This window comes from Oryctolagus cuniculus, chromosome 14 (assembly GCF_964237555.1).
Source record: "Oryctolagus cuniculus chromosome 14, mOryCun1.1, whole genome shotgun sequence".
Classification (NCBI taxonomy): Eukaryota; Metazoa; Chordata; class Mammalia; order Lagomorpha; family Leporidae; genus Oryctolagus; species Oryctolagus cuniculus.
In genome coordinates this window covers 11,029,820-11,050,554 of record NC_091445.1, presented here as the reverse complement: position 1 = coordinate 11,050,554, position 20,735 = coordinate 11,029,820, and the positions used below count along the sequence as shown (strand labels likewise).

Sequence of the window (20,735 nt, the reverse complement as noted above, 5' to 3'; positions counted from 1 at the left end):
AGGACATATCTCCTATAATAGACACCTGTGTGTAAAAACATGTACACTTCTATTTACATATTATTTAAAAAAAACTTTTATTAACTGCTGCTTGTATCATCTCTTTTTTTTCCCCCCAAGTTCTTTTTTCTGTGGCTAATTTTATCTATTTAATATAAGATGCTGTGCTCTAAAGCAGGGGATAGAAAACTATGGCCTACAGTAACTGGGTTGCAGCCCATTTTTGTGTAGCTCTTGAACTGAGATTGGCTTTTAATATTTGTTAAGAGGTGGAGAGGAAAGGCAGACAGAAAAATTCAATACAGAGAAAGTATATGGCCACAGGCCCTCAAATATTTACTATCTGTTCCTGACGGAGAAAGTTTGCTAATCCCAGCTTTAGTGTCTAAGGATTCCTTTCATACTTTAGAGTCAGACACTAAAAGCTAATTAGAAGCTCTTCACTTAAGCAGGGCTTGGTTGATTCCACTAAAGAAGAATTTGGTAATGCTAAAGTTATTTTGTTTTAGGTAGCCTGTAGTGTCATTGTGTATTGGTCTTTTCTTTGGCACCTTCTGGTTTATCTAGAGAAAATCTCAATCTGCTGCTCAGGGTGTACAACCTGCTGTGCACATTGCCACAGTGAATACAGACAGTCCTGGCCTTGGGATTTTCTGAGCTTACAATGGTGTAAAAGCAGTACACTCTTAGTAAAACATATTTTGAATTCTAAATTTTGATCTTTTTCTAGGCTAGTGTTGTGCTTTACAGCTCTTCGCTTGTGATACTGGGCAGTGCACCAAGCCACAGCTCCCTAGAGACTCCCATTTGCAAGAGTAAATGACTGGCACTATACATTGTACTGCATTGCTAAGCTATCATGATCAGCAGGTTGGGTGTACTTGTATTAAGGGCATTTTCAACTTAGGTTTATCAGGACTTAACCCTATTGCAAATTGAGGAGCAGCTGTCCTACCTTTAGCTATATGGACTTTCATTTAGTCATCCTGTTTTCAGCACATTTGACTTAATTTCAGCTCTGCTTGCCAAAGGTTTAGTTTTTTTGGAGGCAAAATATGCTAGTCTTCTGTTAGAGAGCATTTGGTTGTATGGTTGCATAGGAAGGCAATGGAGCAAAGTGTTGGGTGTCTAATTGCTGCCTCTGTTGAGTTCACCCATGTCTGTTTTCAGGCCATGCCACTCCACTGCAGCTCATGGAATCTTGTACCTCTTTAATTAAATTAAACTTCAGTGGAAAAGATTTAAACATGACTAGGAACCCTATCATTTTGCGGTTCATCTGTCTTTAGATACATTCCCATATTATTCTTTGATATTGCAAGTTCTATATGTAATTCAGTTATCTAGAAAACATCAAATTGTTGCTGAGAACTAGAAGGAAGTATTTAGCTTTCAGAGTAACCCTCTGAGGTGGTGCAGTAGCTGCATTTCACAAATGAAACTGAGACACCAAGAGATTAGATTCCCTGTGGAAAATAATGTCTTAAGAGTAGAAAATCATCCCTCCCTCCACCTGCCCCATGACTCTGACTTCCAAAATAAACAAATAAATCTTTAAAAAGGAAAAGAGAGAAGAAGAACCAGAATTCAGCTAGACACTCCAGCTCTAGATGATTCTTTACAGCGTTGTCACACTGTGGTTTTAGGTGGCACGTGATTACACGGCAAGTGAATTATAGTGGTAAATGCTATAATAAGTTCCAAAGAGGGAGAGAATGGTCAGGCTGGAGAGGTAATGGTAAGCTTCATTCAGGAAGTGGAGCTGCAGTCGAGTCTTTGATTAGATGGGGGCAAAGAAGCAGGGCAGTTCAGATGATAGACCGTGACCCAAGGCAGCATAGCAGTTATATTCAGGAGATGGTAAATATACTGTTCTGACTTAAGTGTGGGTTTGTAGGGCATTAAATGAAAATTTGAACATGTGGGCATGGCCAGATGCTAGTATAACGTATCAAAATATTGAGTGTGTATTTTATACTGGAATACTTGGAGATTTTGTTCTAATGTGGAACTCACTGAATACTTGGTTTAAGATTTATCCAGTATGTAATATGTGAGGAGCCAGGAGATAGTATTTTAGGCATTCGTAGTGTGAGATTGTATCACACTACAAATAAAGTTTTAGGGGAAAGGGCACAATCATGCTTCATGCCAGGTTCAGGTTGTATCTAATTTTGTTTTCCTTTAGTGTTGACGTATTTTGTCATTTAGGGTAACAAGTTTGGCAGTAAGTGTAATCTTTGGGAAATTTCATTCTGGTCATTTGATAATCACTTTTGGCCAAAAAATGTTATTGTACTTTTCAGTGTAAATAAAGGTCTTGAAAATGACTGGAGAGATGGATTTGGATGGATTTGTGGTGTTTGATTTTTGTAAAAATAAGCCACTAGTTTGTTTTGTTTTGGAGAAATGAGAAGGAACATGGGATTCAGGGTGTTTTGGAGGGAAAAATTGGGGTAACTGTATCCTAGAATTATCATTCTTAAGGTTAGAAGAACTTTCCTTTAAGACTTGTAAAATTGTTCCTTACTTTTTTTTTTTAAGATTTATTTTTGTTTTTATTTGACAGGCAGAGTTAGAGAGAGACAGACAGAGAGAAAGGTCTTCTTCCGTTGGTTCACCCCCCAGATGGCTGCCATGGCCGGCGCGCTGTGCCAATCTGAAGCCAGGAGCCAGGTGCTTCCTCCTGGTATCCCATGCGGGTGCAGGGGCCCCGGCACTTGGGCCATCCTCCACTGCCCTCCCGGGCCACAGCAGAGAGCTGGACAGGAAGAGGAGCGACCGGGACTAGAACCCAGTGCCCATATGGGATGCTGGCGCTGCAGGCGGAGGATTAACCAAGTGAGCCACGGCGCCAGCCCTCCTAACTTACTTTTTAAAAGAAAATTGATATTCAGAGATAGATTATTGATTTTTTGAAAAGAAAAATTTTAAATTTAAAATCTGCTATTTTTTTGTTTGCTTTCATTGTTTTCACACTTAACCTGGTCATCAGCTCAAAGTTATTAATACCACTTATTAGTTGTAAATACAGTGTGATTATGTTTCAAAATTTACATAATTTAAAAACAGTAATAGATTCTTCTGTATGTATTACCTTATTTTCTCCTATTAGAAGAAAATTTAAGCATAGACTTCGAAGTTTTACTACTAAAAAAAATCATAAATTACAGTGTTTTTGACTTTGGTGAATTATAAAACTGTTCAGAGAGCTTAGATTATGCAGGATGGTTTTAGATGAATGCTTTTTAACCATTTTTTTCTGCCTGGCATACACAACTGGCTCCATCAAAAGCACTTGTCATTACAAATTCTTTTACCCTGGTTAATGGGATGGCTTTGCATTGATGTGAGGTGAGTTCTTCCTATATCTTCTTATCTACAAATTCTTGATTACTGTCAGGGTCCTAGTCTCTAGCTATATATGGTCTTCATAATATTTTTCCTTTGAAAGTCTATTAACTTCAACTAGAAACTACCAATATTTGTCTTTGAGTTAAGGGCTTAAATGGAGAAACACTGAATTGAATGATAGTCTTACAGAAAGTGTAGAAAAAAATGATGGTAGGTTGCATGAAATGATTACATCGTAAATTTTTTGAATGAATGATTTATTTATTTGAAAGGCAGAGCTACCAAGTGGCAGAGAGAGAGACAGAGTCGGTCTTCCATCTGCTGGTTCACTCTCCAGATGGCTGAGCCGATCAGGAGCCAGGAGCTTCTTTCAAGTCTCCCACACCGGTGCAGGGGCCTCAGGACTTGGGCCATCTTCTGCTTTCCCAGGCCACAGCAGAGAGCTGGATTGGATAGAAGTGGAGCAGCCAGGACTCAAATCAGCACCCTTATGGGATGCCGGCACTGCAAGTAGCAGCTTTACCTGCTACATCACAGCACCTACCCCAGAAGGTTTTTTTTTAATCACTTTTTTTCTTAAAATTATATGGTAATTAAGTGTGCTTCTGTTGAAATACCATTCATCAACAATGACAAAAGACCAAAATAAAGTCTCATTAATAATTTTATTGGAATTGATGTCCTTTAAATTTATCAATCCTAGTTAAGCTTGGTATTACAGAATCATACCAACTTTTCCAGTATTGCTCTGTACTCCTACTGCTTATGTACATGGTTTCATACCTGTTAACCAAAAGGAAATAAGATTGAGAATATGTTTAGAGAAAAATTTATACAATAATGCTAGATGATTTTAGAAAGAATTTTGAAGAACAGCACATAGAAATACCACAAAATACTGCCTAATAAGAACTAGAGTATAAATATTACTTTTTAAATGCTTACTCTCTACTTTGTAGGGATTGTTAGTTTTGCAAATTGTATGATTTGAAGATCTCCCTTGTTATAAAAATAATTTAACTTCTCTTTTCATCTTCCTGCCCAATGCTGTAGAAAAACTCAAATTCTGAGAATGTTTGAACTGTCTGCCTCTGCAGAGACAATGCTATTTTAAAAAGATCTCATGTCAGAGTAGGCACTGTTGCGTAGAAGACAGCCTCCATCTGCGGTGCCAGTTCATGTCTCGGCTGCTCCTCTTCCAGCCCAGTTCTTTGCTTACGGTCTGGGAAGGCAGTGGAACTTGGCCCAAATAAATTTGGGAGGTGGAGTTACAGACACAGAGAGGGAGAGAGAGAGAGGTCTTCCATCTGCTGGTTCAGTCCCCAAGTGGCCGCAGTGGCAGGAACTGGGCCAATCAGGAGCCAAGAGCTTCTTCCAGGTCTCCCACCCAGGTACAGGGACCAAAGCACTTGGGCCATCCTACATTGCCTTCTCAGGCCACAAGCAGAGAGTTGGGTTGGAAGAGTAGCAACTAGTACTAGAACCAGCACTCTTATGGGATGCTGGCACCACAGGCAGAGGCTTTACATAAAGCACAGTGGCGGCCCCAATAAATAAAATCTTTTTTTTTTTTTCAATGTCTCATGTCTTACTGCTAAACTCCCATGTAATTCAGGTGTTGTCTATAGTTTGGCAGCATAATCCATTTTTATGTATGCACAGACTCTGGATCCAGATCACCTAGATTTCAATCTCAGTTGCCCTTAATCTGACCGGGCTTTTACTTAACCTACTCTCTGTGTCATGGTTTCTTTTTTCTTTAAGAGTTCTCTCTTCTTTGTCTCTCTGTCTGTGTCTGTCTGTATCTCTCTCTGGGTGTGTGTGTGTGTGTGTGTGTGTGTGTGTGTATGTTTACTCTGTAAAGTAATGGGAATAGTGTGGCCACTGTGAGGATTAAATGAGATGCTTGATAAAGCTTGGTACATGGTGTGTACTAAATGACTGCTGTTGCCGTGAAGTCTATATGAAGGTGCTCTTCTGTGTTTCTAAGCTAGGTGCCTTTTATTTTGTTTGAGGAAAACAGCTTGGAGTTCTGTGTTGTGTCTTTCGATCATGCTCTGATTAGATCTTTAGTGAATTATTGTGGGGTTGAATTTCAGTTAAGATGAGCTCTTGAGTATGTTTTGATAGGTGAGAACAGTTAACGAACTTTTTCACTCTGTATGTTGTTTTTGTTTAATCCTCTTGTGAAATGATGATCTTAAATAACACAGCTCACAGTGGTTATTACGTGTTTACTAATAATTCTCAGATTTTAAGTTGTTGGGTGATGACAGGTGATCCCTGTGATCGATGTTTATGTTTTATTTTGTTAACTGCTTGACAAACATGCCCACAAAAATAGTTTTCTGATAACCTGTGCCCTGACTTTTCTTGTCACTGAGAACCTATTGCCTAAAATTCCTTTAATAACCTGTCAGTAAAATGTCAGATAAACTAGGAGTATATTGCCTAATTACAACTTAATGTATGGATGCATTTTTCCTTGACTTGAAAATGTTATATCCGTCACTTAGATTTATTTTGCTTGTATGTCCTATTTTCAGGGAACCAAGTCAGACTTTTGTGTGTTCTTTACTTCCTTCCTAAAGACAGCTTGTAGATAAGCGTGTTGTAGACTCAGAATAAGAGCTACAGTCAGATTTTATGGGAGCTCATGTCCTATGGAGATAGTCGTGTGTAGCTCCCACAAAGATATTTGTGGTTTTTCCTCAACTTTTCCTTCTGCAGCAAAGTTCTGTTTTCATTAACTACACACTATTTTAAAGTAGAGGATGGCGGTGAAAGATCACTTTGTGTCACCTTCGGATTTTTTTTCTTCGTCAAAGCCATGGCAGTCTTGATTGTAACAGAAAATTATCTGGAATTTGGACTCGAAACAGGTAATAGTTCCATACAGCTTTACAAATTAGGTTTCTTTGTCTATTGTTAATATTTTTCTTCATTGTTTGAGTAAGCTTTATGTCTGATAAATTTTTAAAATTAAATTTGAAGAGTATATTTTGTGGTGTTCTAATAAATTAACCTAATTAGTCTTAAGTAATCTCTCTTTGCTTTTTGGTTTTCGTTTCAGCTAAGTTTTTTGTTCACCTTTTTCCAAAGAAATTGCCCCCTCATTTTTTTCCCTCAAAGTTAAATAAGTTTCTGTAATGCTAAAGTTTACTCACATAATTTAAAGAATTAATGCAAATTTTATGCACATTCATAGAATGTACAAATATCAAAGGGAAGTTTTCAAAGACTGTTCCTGCTAATAACCAAATTTTATTGCATTTTGGCATACTAATTAACACATGAAAGAGCTAAGCTAGTCACATCGAAATTTAAGATGCTCTGTTTTTTAGCATTTTATTTCCTAGGAAAGATTCTGTATTTTACCCCTGTATTATGAATGTCTTTTTTTTTTTACAGGGTTTACAAATTTTTCAGACAGTGCAATGCAGTTTCTTGAAAAGCAAGGTGTAGAATCTCAGTAAGTTTTTGAATAATTAAGTTATTTAAGTTTTTAATTTTCCATTTTTTTAAAGTATTTATGATTATTTGTTTTTAATTAGTCAAAACAATAGTAATTTGGACTGTCACTTCTAAAAACATACTTTGAAATTTTACAGCTGTATTAAGGTGGTATCTTTTATAAAAGACTTCTTATGTAGATTTGCTCTAACTTAATTTCTCTGCCTCTAGAGATTAAACTATTTCAATCATGTATCAGCTCTGTGTTGAATATACAGGTTGAATTGTGATTAAGAAGTTGAGTAGTTTAGTTTATATTTCACCAAGATGTTGTATAAGTACAATCCTTTAGGAGAAATTTACTTGGTTTGACTATAGCTATGATTTGTTCGGTGATTAATCAGAAGAAAGAAATTTCCTAGAAAGTCATCCGTTTTTTAAAAAATTTTGTTTTTAGGGGTCCTGTTTCAAAACTTACTTTCAAATTTTTCCTGGCTATTTTCTGCTCACTCATTGGGGCTTTTTTGACATTTCCTGGATTGCGACTGGCTCAAATGCACCTGGATGCCCTGAATTTGGCAACAGAAAAAATTACACAGTAAGCGGAAAATGTACATAAGCACATGCAGATAAATATATGTTTTCCATCTTAATGAAGGTATATTATTGTAATAAAATCATAAATTATTATACTGAAAAATAATAAACCATTTGATGTTGCATCACTTCCTCTTTCAACTCTGAGTAGTGACTTTCATTCAAGTCTTAATCTAAAGTTAGGTTAAAAAAAATGTGCCTTTGCTACTAAAGTTGTTTCATCTGTTAAAATGGAAATACCATGTTTATGTTAGATTCTTTTTAATTTAGAGTCTTATAATGTTGCACTCTCTACAGCTGAAGTGAGGACCTTTGGAAGTTTTCTTTTTAAAAAAATCAGATCATTTTATTTAGCAATATTGATTTTAAGTGTTACATAAATTTATTTAAATAGTTTTAACTTTTCATTTACTGTATTAAAGATTTTTGTTTTCAAACTAAAAGTTGTTTGTATAAGAGATATCTTCTTTCCTTGAGTTATTGATCTATTAGTAAAGTAAAGCATTTTTATTTTGGTTATTGCTAATCCTGTACTTACACAATTTCTTTCGCCTACCAAGTTCTGTTCTAGTTCAGACATGGAGAAATCATGTTGGACCTGTACATGTAGTTCAAAGTCTTTTACTATGTTCTTGTGGTGGGCACAGGTTTTTTTGTTGTTGACGCAGACACCTTGGCAGGCTTCTATCTACTTTAGTTTGTAGCCAGATCCACGTTCCCGTCTCATCATTTGTTTGGCAGTGGAAGCCCAACTTCAGAGTAATCCATTCTAATACATGTATTCATGCTCATTAAGTTTCCCTAAGTGTTTGTATTTCCTAACATGCCAGCTCTCTAATACCCTCGATGTAATGATACCCATTCTCTGGTCTCTGTCACATTCTTGTCTCTCACTTAGGTTATTTTCCCATGGTTTAATTCTGACAGTACTGTTTCCCACCTCCCCTCCATTTTCCTCCATCAGCTTTGTGCATGTGTTTACCTTTTCTCACCTCGCACCACACGCTCCATCATCCCTCTTTTTTTCCACCTTTTACTCAGCATGCTCTTGGCTATATACTGCCTTTCTCCCACTCCCCTTCTCTTTAATGGCTTCTTTTAAGACAAACCTGGTTCTCCCCCTCCTCTACACACACACTTCAGTCCACTAACCCCGGCGTTATGATTTAAATAAGCTGAAAAGGGTGGGTGGAGGGGAGCCCTTCACAAGCTACTGAAACCGCTGTGGGCTGCTCCATGGTACTGGAGTGTTCCCTAGCAACACTGCATACCTAATACTGCTTGCTTCCCCTGCACTCCATGGTTTACCCCGGCTAGAGGATGAAGGAATCACTTTTATAAAAGCATTTAAAGCATATAGTGGTGGTTAGGAAGGGGGCTGGTGAGGGGCTGGTTGTGCCCAGTTTAGTGTCCTTTTCAGTAAAATGTGGCTTCTTTTTAAAAAAATTTTTCCTCAGTAGGGATTTGGGGTTTTATTTTATTTCCAATTTGTTGCAGCCCTTATTATGTTGTTGTACTCTGCCTTGCTAGAAGGGTGTGGGCAAGCTAGTTCTGTTATGAGAGTGACATGACTGGCACAAAGAGCAGCGTTCTCGTCACCTGCTTGGCTGGGCACTCAGACCCGTTGTCATATCAGAGGTTAGAACGAGGTTCCACCTTTCCCTTTGAGATGCTCTAAAACATGTGTGTCTATGGTTTTTAAACCCTCCTGTTTAGCTGTTTAATGTGTTGATACTGAAAGCAGTTTACAGTCATAAAACAGCCTGAAGAATTTGCCTACTTTTTTTAAGAAAAATTTTACTAGCCATGTATTTCTGTGGGATACAGACTTGGACAGCAATTAACAAAGAAGCTAGAGCTCAGACCTGAAACTCTTTACCGTATTATTAAGTGTATTACCTTGTCAAGAGTAAGGTATAGTTCTTGGTTTGTAGAGGCTAGGGAAATTAGTTTCACCTTTGTTCGTAATTGCCCAACATGAAATAAAACTATGTGAATCACTTGTGGTTTTCACCGTGTAGTTTAATCATGATACATGATCATTGACTATTGAAGGGTTCCACAGGTAACAGGTGCACTCCGGTCTAGCTGCCATGTGTCTTGTGTTAGGGACCTGACTTACTCACTACCACTTACCTGCGGGTAGTGAGCAAGTACTTAGTGTCAGCTGCACCGGAAAGTATTCGATGACTCTTCTGTACTGAAAATCCATTGGATTCATTGACTGTATTAGAAAATCATTAAACTACTCATTCATTAAATCAGAGATACAGGATTTTTGAAGAATATACTAGAATGCAAGTGAAATCTGGATTTTAGTGCTAGTTCTGCCTCTAACTTGTTATGTTGCCATGAGCGAGTCATTTAACTTTCTTGGACCTGATTATGTTCATCTGAAAAACTAAGGTAATACCATAGTTTCTCGGCTGAAATCAGTGTTAAATGGTGATGATAAACACAAAATTGTATGACAGTAGTACCTTAATGTAGAATATTGCAAATAAGTTCTTACCTTCATTTTAGTAACACCCAACTTTTATAGTTTATTAATGTATTTTGTTTCTAGATTTTTATATTTATTTCTTACATACTTTCAGAACATTACTTCATATCAACTTCTTGGCACCTTTATTTATGGTTCTGCTCTGGGTAAAACCAATCACCAAAGACTACATTATGAACCCACCATTGGGTAAAGAAAATATTCCTTTGTAAGTATGGGTACCCAGGGCTAATTTTTGTTTCATTATATAATCTAAACTGTTTTCCTAAATGTCATTTACTATATTTAAATTTTTAATGATAAAAATTAGGACACTGCATTTTTCAGACATTAATAGAAATGCTAAACATTAACGGAAATGCTAAAATGTGTGTTATAAAATTGAAGCTATGACTATCATTTAACCTTTTGGGGATCTTTGTAAATGAATATTATCTTGCACTAACTACTCTTGTGTCAAAACAGCCCCTACATTTAACAGTTGTTAGCAGTTTTCAGATTTGCTCCATCCTTTTTTATTTCTTCTTTTCTTGCTCTTTTTTTTTTTTTTTATTTTTGAGACACAGAGAGAGAGGGAGAGCTTCCATCCATTTGTTCACATCCCATATGCCCACGGTGGCCAGGTCTGACTGGGCCAGGCTAGGCTAGGCTGAAGTTGGGTACTCAATCCAGGTCTTCCACATTTGTGTCAGGTATTCAGTCAGTTGAGCTATTATGGCTGCCTCCCAAAGTCTTCAGGAATCTTGCAGGAATCTGAGTCAAGAGCTGGAGCCAGGTATTGAACCCCGGTATTCCAATGTGGGACTCAGATATCTAAACTACAGGCTAAATGCTGCCCAGGTTTTGTTTTCTGTTGAAGTATTTTTCAAGTAAACTAGAGACATGACATTTTCACCCCAAGTATTATAGTTTCCATCTCTAAAATATATATTTTCCTCAATAGCTATATTATCATCACACCTAATAAAGTTAAAAGCAATGCCTTGACATTATTTTCTAATACTAATTTGTATTTGTCCAACTAGAAAAATATATTTTTATTATTTTAAAAAATTTATTTTAGAGGCTGAGTTACAGACAGACAGTGAGAGACAGACAGAAAGGGCTTCCATCATCTGGTTCACTCCTCAGATGGCCACAGCAGCCAGAGCTGGACATATCCAGAGCCAGGAGCCAGGAGCTTCTTCAAGGTCTCCCACGTGGGTGTAGGGGCCCAAGCACTTGGGCCATCTTCTACTGCCTTCCCAGGCTATAGCAGAGCTGGATTGGAAGTGAAGCAGCTGGGACTTGAACCGGTGCGCATATGGGATGCCGGCGCCACAGGTGGAGGCTTAGCTCACTACACCACAGTGCCAGCCCCTTAAGATTTATTTTTTATTTATTTGAAAGAGTTAGAGAGAGGAGGGGAGAGAAAGAAAGAGCGAGAGCACAAGTGATTGATTTTTCAACTGCTGGTTCACTCCCCAAATGGCTGCAACATCCGGTGCTGGGTCCAGCTGAAACCAGGTCCCAGAGCCTGGAGCTTCTTCCAAGTCTCCCATGTGGCTGCAGGAGCCCACTCACTTGGGCCATCTTCTGCTACTTTCCCAGGCTCATTAGCAAGGAGCTGAATGGGAAGTGGAGCAGCCAGGTCTTGCACTGGCACCCATATGGGATTCCAGCATCATAGGCAGAGGCTTAATCTGCTATGCCACAACACCAGCCCCAGAAGCAGTTTATGAAGAGGTGTTAATAACTGTTCTTGATATATTACCCTTGTGTAACTATGTTGGTGTAATAGAAAGATTCAGACAAAACTAGTTCAAACTCCACCTCTGCCCCCTCACTAAAACTGTCACTTGAGGCAGATTATTTAACTTCACCAAGCCTATATTTCCCCATCTGGAAAACGAAGATAGTAGTATCTTCCCTCACAAGATTATCATTGGAATTAAGTAAAAGAACATATGATATAGCCAGCTGGAATTACATGCTTAATAAATGTTCCTTTCAGTGCTTTGCCTCTGAAATTAACATAGAAAACTTTGACTAGTTGCTCACTCCCCATTGTGCATTTCCTATTATGTGTTTCTGCCAGATCCTGGTGCAGATTTGTCTTGTAGTAGATAGTCAGCAATGACCATGACCGTGTTCTTAGAGTTAATCCTATTGAACTTGGGAAATATCCACTGAAGAAGTAATGTTTTCCCCACATACAACTAAACCTTACTGGTAATTTTAACTTGATAGATTCCCTAAATATTTAAAAGTACATCTCAGGATCCCGGGGTTCTAGTCAATCTCAAAGAAACTTAAAATTCATGTCTTTGATACTGAAACCATTCCCAATTCTTCCTGGACATTTGTCTTAGAAACTGGATTTCATATTCTATGATTATGCTATCAGTATATTTTCCTTAGTTCAGTTGGGAAAACAGAGAATATGATATTCCCTTCATGTACCTTTATTATGCTAGATAGTGGTACTTTTTTTTTTTTTTTTTGACAGGCAGAGTGGATAGTGAGACAGAAAGGTCTTCCTTTTGCCGTTGGTTCACCCTCCAATGGCTGCCATGGCTGGCTGGCGCACTGCGGCCGGCGCACCGCGCTGATCCGAAGGCAGGAGCCAGGTGCTTCTCCTGGTCTCCCATGCGGGTGCAGGACCCAAGCACTCGGGCCATCCTCCACTGCCCTCCCGGGCCACAGCAGAGAGCTGGCCTGGAAGAGGGGCAACCGGGGCAGAATCCGGCGCCCCGACCAGGACTAGAACCCGGTGTGCCGGCACCGCTAGGTGGAGGATTAGCCTATTGAGCCGCGGCACTGGCCTAGATAGTGGTACTTTTACATATTTTATCATTCAGTCTTAGAGAAGTTTCCAGTTTGTGCTTGCTGGTTCTATCTCATGTTTTTAGGTGAAACAACAGACTGAGAACTTTTACCCAGCATATTTGCCATATATAAACATTAGGTGGTCATACCAACATTTCATTTCCCACTTTTCAGGCTGATTAAGCTTTGTTCAGATTGATTGGTAGTGAATACCTTGCTTAACAGAAACAGACATCAGGAACTTTTCCCTTGGGTAGGTATTAAATTAGAGGATACTGTTTGTTCTGTACCAGCCTAGAGTTGTCTTCTTTCAGCTGTCTCCTTGTCCCATCTGCATTTCAGACCCGTTTCATAAACAGTTCCAACACAATTACAGTCATTTCTCTGCTTCATTCTATTCTCCTTTTATTGTGAATTAGTGATTAAGTGTTTAGGCACAACTGACTTGATTTTGTTTAAAGTCCAAAGTCCATGTGGTCGATTGTGAAAGAATGACTGTCCATCAGTCACAGAGTGGGATGAAAGAGAAAGCAAGTGACAGGTTCTTTTTCTGTCAGAAACAAATTCATTTGTGGAAAGATCTTATTTGTAGTCAAAGACAAAGCGATGATGCAGCTCCAACCCGGAAATGTATTTAAATCCATCCATACTATATCAGGAAAAAAAAAGTGGGTAAACAGATTTATGTTTGCACTAAACACATGAAAAGGAAACCAAAAAGAACATCTGCAGTGAAGCCCAGAACAGCGTCAGGAATTCTGGGAAATTTCTGTGCTGTTCTTTACCCCAGTCAAGCTGGTTCTTTAGCTACCTCACCAGATCAACTTATCTTTATGATCTTGCTTCAATAATCTGAGCATACTATTTAATGATTATTATCCTAAACCCTGAACTCACAAAATAAGCTAATAGTTTTCTGATTTATTGCCTTATTTTTGTTGCCTTTATTCCCTTTGTCTGTTATCCTCAAAGGCTACGAAATGGCTTGTTTTGGGGATGCTACTTGATATCTCCCCTTGTTGCACAAGTCCAGGGAGCACAGAATTGTTCGTAGGTCCCCTGGAGAGGTTCAAGGTTGTGGATTGCCTGCATCTTGTGCAGTGTTATTTTCACATAAGTGACTCCTTACTCTTGTTGGTTTTACAGGGAATGGACTGATGAAATGTTATGCTTTTATCCTTCCTAACCAGTGAGCCCTTCCATTGAAATTTTTTAGAAGATTTTTTGTTGTTGTTTACTTTAAAGGCAGGATTACAGAGAGAGGGAGGGAGGGAGGGGAAGAGAGAGAGAAAGATAGATCTTTTATCCTCTGGTTCACTTCCCAAATGGCTAGAATGGCCGGGGCTGGACCAGGCCAAAGCCAGGAGCCAGAAGATTTCTTCCAGGTCTCCCACATGGGTGCAGGGGCCCAAGCACTTGGGCCATCTGCTGCTGCTTTCCCAGGTGCATTAGCAAGGAGCTGGATCGCAAGTGGAGCAGCCAGATCTTGAAGCAGTGCCTTAACCACGCAGAGGCTTAACCTGCTAAACCAAAGGGCCAGCCCCTCCATTGAATTTTATGTCCATATGCACTCATGACCTTGGAAAAGGAAACATAGCCCAGGTTTATCTTGTCCTCATTTCTGACCTCCTTTCATACAGTTCAAACAGAATTGTATGATTTTATGCCTTCTCTGCATTCTCTTGTTTCCAGTACTATTCATTAATGTTATTCCCCAAGCAACTTGTTGAATACTGTGGCTTTTGCTCTTTCATAGGTGCTTCTGCTAGACAGGGACTGAGCGATAATGAAACCCGTTTTGGGGTGATCTGTTATGAAGGTTTTTAAATTTTTTCTCATTTGTTTTTCCTTTTATCCACTCATTCTCCCCTCATGTTCTTAAGAATTTCAGGAAGGGGCTGGCGCTGTGGTGTAGCAGGTAAAGCCTCTACTTGGAGTGCCGGCATCCCATATGGGGGCCGGTTCAAGTCCCGGCTGCTCCACTTCCAATCCAGCTCTCTGCTATGGCCTGGGAAAGCAGTAAGAATATGACCCAAGTCCTTGGGCCCCTGCAACAACGTGGGAGACCAAAGGAAGCTCCTGGTTCCTGCCTTCGGATTGGCTTAGTTCTGGCCATTGCAGCCAATTGGGGAGTGAACCAGCAGATGGAAGACTCACTTTCTCTCTCTCTCTCTCTGCCTCTCTGCCTCTCTTCCTCTCTCTGTTTAACTCCTTCAAATAAGTAAATAAATCTTTAAAAAAAAAAAAGTATTTCAGGGAGACCCTTGTAGGTTCCAGATCCTAACAGGCAGTATGCATCTCAGCAGGCCTATTAAGTGCCTGATTCGTGCTAAAGATTAGTGTAAATACCAAAGATGGTCCAGGCCTCACTTTAAAATTGCTGAGTATTCCTTTTCTTTTTTCTTTTAAGATGTCTTTAAAAAATTTATTAGGCAGAGTTACAGAGAGTGAGAAAGAGAAGCAGAAAGAGATCTTCCATCTGCTGATTCACTCCTGAAATGGCTACAACAGCCAGGACTAGGCCAGGCCAAAGCCAGGGTCCAGAAGCTGAAGTCTCTCACGTGAGGTACAGGGCCCCAGGCACTTGGGCCATCCTCTGCTGCTTTTCTAGGTGCATGAGCAGGGAGCTAGATCAAAAGTGGAGCAACCAGGACTAGAACCAGCACCCATTTGGGATGCTGGGTGCTGCAGGCTGAGCCACAGCACCGGACCCCCTATTCCTTTATCAAAGCAGAAACCATATATTTTAAAAACATGATACCAGCATTCCATATGGGTGCTGGTTTGTGTCCTGCTGTTCCACTTCCAATCCAGTTCTTGCTAATGCCCTGAGAAAGGCAGTGGAGGATGGCACAAATATTTGGGCCTCTACCACCAGGTTAGAGACCTGGATGCAGCTCCTGACTTCAACCTGGCTCAGCTCTGGTCATTGCAGCCACTTGGGGAGTGAACCAGCAATGGAAGATCAATTTGTCTATCCATAATGCTGACTTTCAAATAAATAAATAAATTTTTAAAACAAAAAAATGAAATCCCTGAAGACATAGAAATCATGTCTGCATTCTAAAGTTCTTTAAGCAATCCTCACCAGTATTCTAGTTTTTAAAACAGTATCCTACAGGCACATCTTTTACCTGAAATCCTAACCCTAGCTTTGAGGAATTGTTCAGAACCAAGCTAGCTGCTACACATAGCAGGCTAGGTGACTTCTTAAAGACAAATCTGAGGCATCTGATTTCTTCATACATCAAAACTCTTGATTTTCCAGTGGTAATTAGATAGCAAAGTAAAAATCCCATTAAAATACATATGTGATCAGATAAAACTGTACCTAATAATAAGTGGATCATTGATTTCTCTCCTGTGGATTCCTTCTTTCTACCCATCTCCAGTTTATAAGCCCCCAACTTCTCTTTTTGTATCTTTTGTTCCCCATGGAGGGTGGTAAATAAAGTGTCTTAAGTGTTGCTCTCTGTTTTTTCTCTTGTTACTTAAACACTTTCATGATGCATTTATCCAGTTCTGTTACACATATATAACAGTGAAAGTGAAAATATTATGTATTTAAGTTCATAGAAGAATGAGATTCTTTCATGTCTCTGGGTGTAACTAAGTATAATTGTTTTCTATATGTTGAACATTAACGTAGAACTAGCATATTGTGGTCTTTGAGAGCACCATATCAACTTTTTGATCTATAGAATGACAGAAGCTACATTCGACACTCTGCGCCTCTGGTTAATAATCCTGCTGTGTGCTCTGCGGTTGGCAATGATGCGTAGTCACTTGCAAGCATATCTAAACTTAGCCCAGAAGTGTGTGGATCAGATGAAGAAGGAAGCAGGACGAATAAGTACAGTTGAGCTACAGAAAATGGTAAGTTTTATACCATAGTCAAAATTAAAAATAGCAAACACTGTGTTATAAAAACCAAAAGAAATTGTTTCCTTTAGTAGGTAGTAATGCCACAGTATTCTGATTGTAAATAACCTAAGCTGATAGATAGCAAAAACACCTTGATTGGTTTTTTTGTTGTTGTTGTTAAGATTTTATTTATTTTATTATTTGAAAGGCAGAGTTACAGAGAGACAGAGGCATTGAGAGAGAGAAGGTCTTCCATCCGTGGGTTCACTCCCCAAATGGCTGCAGCAACCAGAGCTGTGTTGATTCGGAGCCAGGAGCTTCCTCTGGGTCTCCCACGCTAGTGCAGGGGTTCAAGGACTTGGGCCATCATTTACTGCTTTTCTAGGCCATAGCAGAGAGCTAGATTGGAAATGGAGCAGCTGGGACTCGAACCAGCGCCCATATAGGATGCTAGCCCTGCAGGCAGTGGCTTTACCTGCTACACCACAGCACTGGCCCCTTTGGTCTGATTTTGTACTGAGTGAAGAAAGGATCTCAATTCCTCTCCTTTCTTAAATGTGTTAATTATATTAATGGTTGTGTTGTGCCAATCTGTGGTACGTCTGCTCTTTCTAAATGAAACCCCTTTGATTTGAAAGACATTACAGATGTTTAGACTTTGTGACTTAAAGGGTTGGAAATACCAGTTTTGGTAGCTAAGTTTATTCCCTTTAGCATTACTCCATGTACTTAAACATGGAATGTGTTGAACTTAATGGGGACTCCAAAGAAGGAAAATGCTAGGAATCTGCCTACCATTGTAGTGGACCTGTAATGCAATTGTGTCTTTTTTAGAGATTTGATGTTGATCCCCAACATTTTTTATTCTCTTTCATTCAGGGGTATTTATCAAATGTAAACAACTTTTTTTTTTGTTTTACCTTTTGTGTGTCTTCATATTCCCCATTATTTGACCTTAATGAAATACATTCATGTAGAATGGGGATTTAATATTTTTATAAGAAGTTTACACTCATATAACTCTGCCTCCTCTTGTTATTTAGTTTGATGTTTTACATAGCTATCCGTAGACATTTTAGCACTTTGTTTTATCTTTGAAGTGTAAGTGAATGTATACCATTTGATTTTTACATACATCTTGTAAGAACTTCTTAAGAAATTTATTTTAATATTTTTACATTCTAGAAACCTTCAAACTGAGCCTTTCTGAAGTCAGTTTGAGGACATTTATAATGAAATGCAAACTTATTAACATTTAGTTTCCTTTCTATGAAAAGGTTTATTTATCTCTTAGCATTTCAGTTTGACAGTTACATGAAAGTTTAAATCACTCCTAACATGGCCGCTGTAATAGATACTTAAGAATGTTGTTGGTTGCAGGTGGCTCGAGTCTTTTATTACCTTTGTGTCATTGCACTGCAGTATGTGGCACCTCTGGTAATGCTGCTTCACACGACTCTGCTTCTGAAAACACTAGGTAGGTGCTCCCTGGCAGCCGGGCATCACCCTTCACTCTCTGCATGTGCCTAATGCTTTTGTGTTACCCAGAAGGAAATAGGCCTCTTAAAATTGTTCCTATCTTTAATAGTTTTAAGAGGAAGCATGGGAAAGTTTTAGCTGAAGAAGTTGATCTGCAGTGGCATCATCTTGACTTTGAAAATTCAGGCTCATGTAGTTTTATAACTATATGCTTTACTCACAAGAATTATTACTAAAGGTTAATTCTCAGATTTACCCAACAACTTGAGTGAGCTCTGTTGGTCTTAGTTTTATGAAAGGTTGATTTAAGGTTTTGTTAGTGCCTAGTATTTAAATTATTACAAGGAACTTAGAGACTTGCTTACATTTACAGAATCATCTTGTAAACTGTATTTTAGATAACTTGTGTTGAAAGGGTATTGCTTTCTCAGTGGATGTTCTGCAAGTCTCTTCACTAAGCTGTCCAGTCCCTATGCAGTGTTATTCAAGAACTGTTCATCATTGCATTGATCATTTCCCTGTTCTTAGATCAGGTAGTCTGTCAATGTGGAGCTGAAGAAGCGAGAAGTAGTATTTGTGTGTGCTTAGAATGTACCATAGGGCTGATGATAGGTGTAAATGTCCTTTTAAAATGTATGAAAGGTAGAGGGATAGGCAGCTTAGTTGTAAATTATGTGACTCATATCCTATCCAATGTAGAAGTGTCTGTGATGAAAAAATTTCTGGAAGCTATTAATAGTTTCTCATATTGTAATCATAGGTGGTTTCTGAGAAATAAATGTATTCTGATGTTGTAGAGGCAGAAAAGATTTCTAAGAAGGCATTGAGTCTGTCCCTGTCACTGGTATAGAGGTACTTGATTCATGTCTTATACAAGGAAAAAAATGTTTTTATTAAATTACCAGACTTTACTTCAGTTAATTGAAAGCAGTTATACAGTTTAATTATACTAGGTATATTTTTAATGAATGTAGAATGATTGCTATTTGTACTTTATTTTCAACATAAAGTGATTTACTGTGCCACTAATTTCATGTTCTTAATTTCAAATTTAGGTTAAATTTTTTTTTTAAGTAAGAAACCTTGGAAGTAATTACTCTTCAAATTTTATTTGCATCTTACATTTTCTAGGTAATCACTCCTGGGGGATTTATCCAGAATCTGTCTCTACCTTACCAGTTGATAATAGCCTACCCTCCAATTCTGTTTACTCTGAATTACCATCTGCTGATGGAAAGATGAAGGTAACTGTTACGCAAATAACAGTGGCACTGAGCAGCTTAAAAAGCATTTTCACTCCTCTGCTATTCCGAGGACTTCTGTCCTTCCTGACATGGTGGATCGCTGCTTGCCTTTTTTCTACAAGCCTCTTTGGGCTCTTCTATCACCAGTATCTGACTGTGGCGTGAATCTCAGTTAACAGAAATGGATATCCAATTCACACTTAAAATTCAAGTATGTATGCCCTTGAAGGGCTGACAAAAAACAGAAAAGAGCAAGTACAAAGGAAAAACCATATCAGAATATCTTGTTTTAAATGTTTCCTCTGTATTCTCAGGGTGAATTAATGTTATACTATTTAAAAATCACAGAAGAAATTGTAAACTGTTATACTGTGGCACTGGGATTTTAACTCTTTGTATTTACTGATGTGAGAGGGCTATCTACAAGGGTAATACTTCTGATTACCTTGGTTTACAGAAACCTCTAGCAGTCTTTGAAACTTCTCATATGACTCCAGTTATTGATTCATTGCTCTTTGTGGTGTTAAGGTACTGTTAATAGTCATGGTGGCTGCCTATAGAACAATCTTCAAACTGAGCCATGCATTAAGGGAGGGAAAGGAGCTAGACATTTCTGTTGGTAGCATATTAGTTACTCTTCAGATGACAACAACAAAAACCAACAGAAAGAAAGAGATAGCTACTGTATATTACAGTAAGGAAAGCTGCATAGTTATTTTAAATTTTAATGGTGATGTACATGAATATCTAAAAGTACTGTTGCTTGAGAACAGCAAGAGTATTGTTTTAAAATATATTCCACCCAACTTGAGAGTTCTCTACAAATGATTGGCCATGTGAACATTTGCAATCTTACTGTTAGGTTTGGGCTTTATTCTCTGTTCCTAAATAGTTCCTATTAATGGTCTAAAAATATTTATCAATACTGATCAGACCTTTAAAAATTACTTTGTAATCCTGCTGACTACTTGTATGTATTGTATATATTATATATTAAATATATAATATATTGAGATTATAAAAGATGAAAATATTGGATCCTTGTAATATTTTAAGTTGATGAATGTATATTAAAAAGTGATTTGAATGAGATGTATTTGTATCTAGAAATTTCATTTCTGTCTGGAATGAGATTAAAATCCATTTTGAAAACTCATAGTTTGCAGTATATTTGTGTTGCCTTTGTGTGAGAGTGCTTAAAACTTTATGGACACTCTGAAGATTTCTGCCAAATTAGAATTCTTTTTTTGTGTGTGTCGTTTTGAAAAATCAGAACCTTTCCCTCCCTTACCAAGTCTATAGGTACCATTTAAACCCTTTTTTTTTTAACAGGCAGAGATAAACAGTGAGAGAGGAAGACAGAGAGAAAGGTCTTCCTTCTGTTGGTTCACCCCCCAAATGGCTGCTACTGCCAGCGCTGCACGGATCTGAAA

The 20,735-nt window shown here is 38.4% G+C and overlaps 1 protein-coding gene across 8 annotated transcripts in view; it reads left to right on the top strand.

The window, feature by feature from the left end:
• Window positions 1–20,458, top strand: part of TMEM161B (transmembrane protein 161B) — a 79,052-nt gene extending 58,594 nt beyond the window's left edge. For 6 of the 8 annotated variants that reach the window (XM_008261921.4, XM_008261923.4, XM_051854025.2 and 3 more), the window contains 7 exons: window positions 6,085–6,236; window positions 6,766–6,826; window positions 7,265–7,405; window positions 10,002–10,115; window positions 16,417–16,591; window positions 17,960–18,056; window positions 19,190–20,458. In XM_008261921.4, the coding sequence (XP_008260143.1) occupies window positions 6,085–6,236; window positions 6,766–6,826; window positions 7,265–7,405; window positions 10,002–10,115; window positions 16,417–16,591; window positions 17,960–18,056; window positions 19,190–19,467 (1,018 nt within the window). In that variant the 3' untranslated portion in view covers window positions 19,468–20,458. The remainder of the gene's footprint in view (window positions 1–6,084; window positions 6,237–6,765; window positions 6,827–7,264; window positions 7,406–10,001; window positions 10,116–16,416; window positions 16,592–17,959; window positions 18,057–19,189) is intronic. The other 2 variants (XM_051854027.2, XM_051854026.2) reach the window with 2 other exon arrangements.
• Window positions 20,459–20,735: the final 277 nt, after the last annotated feature.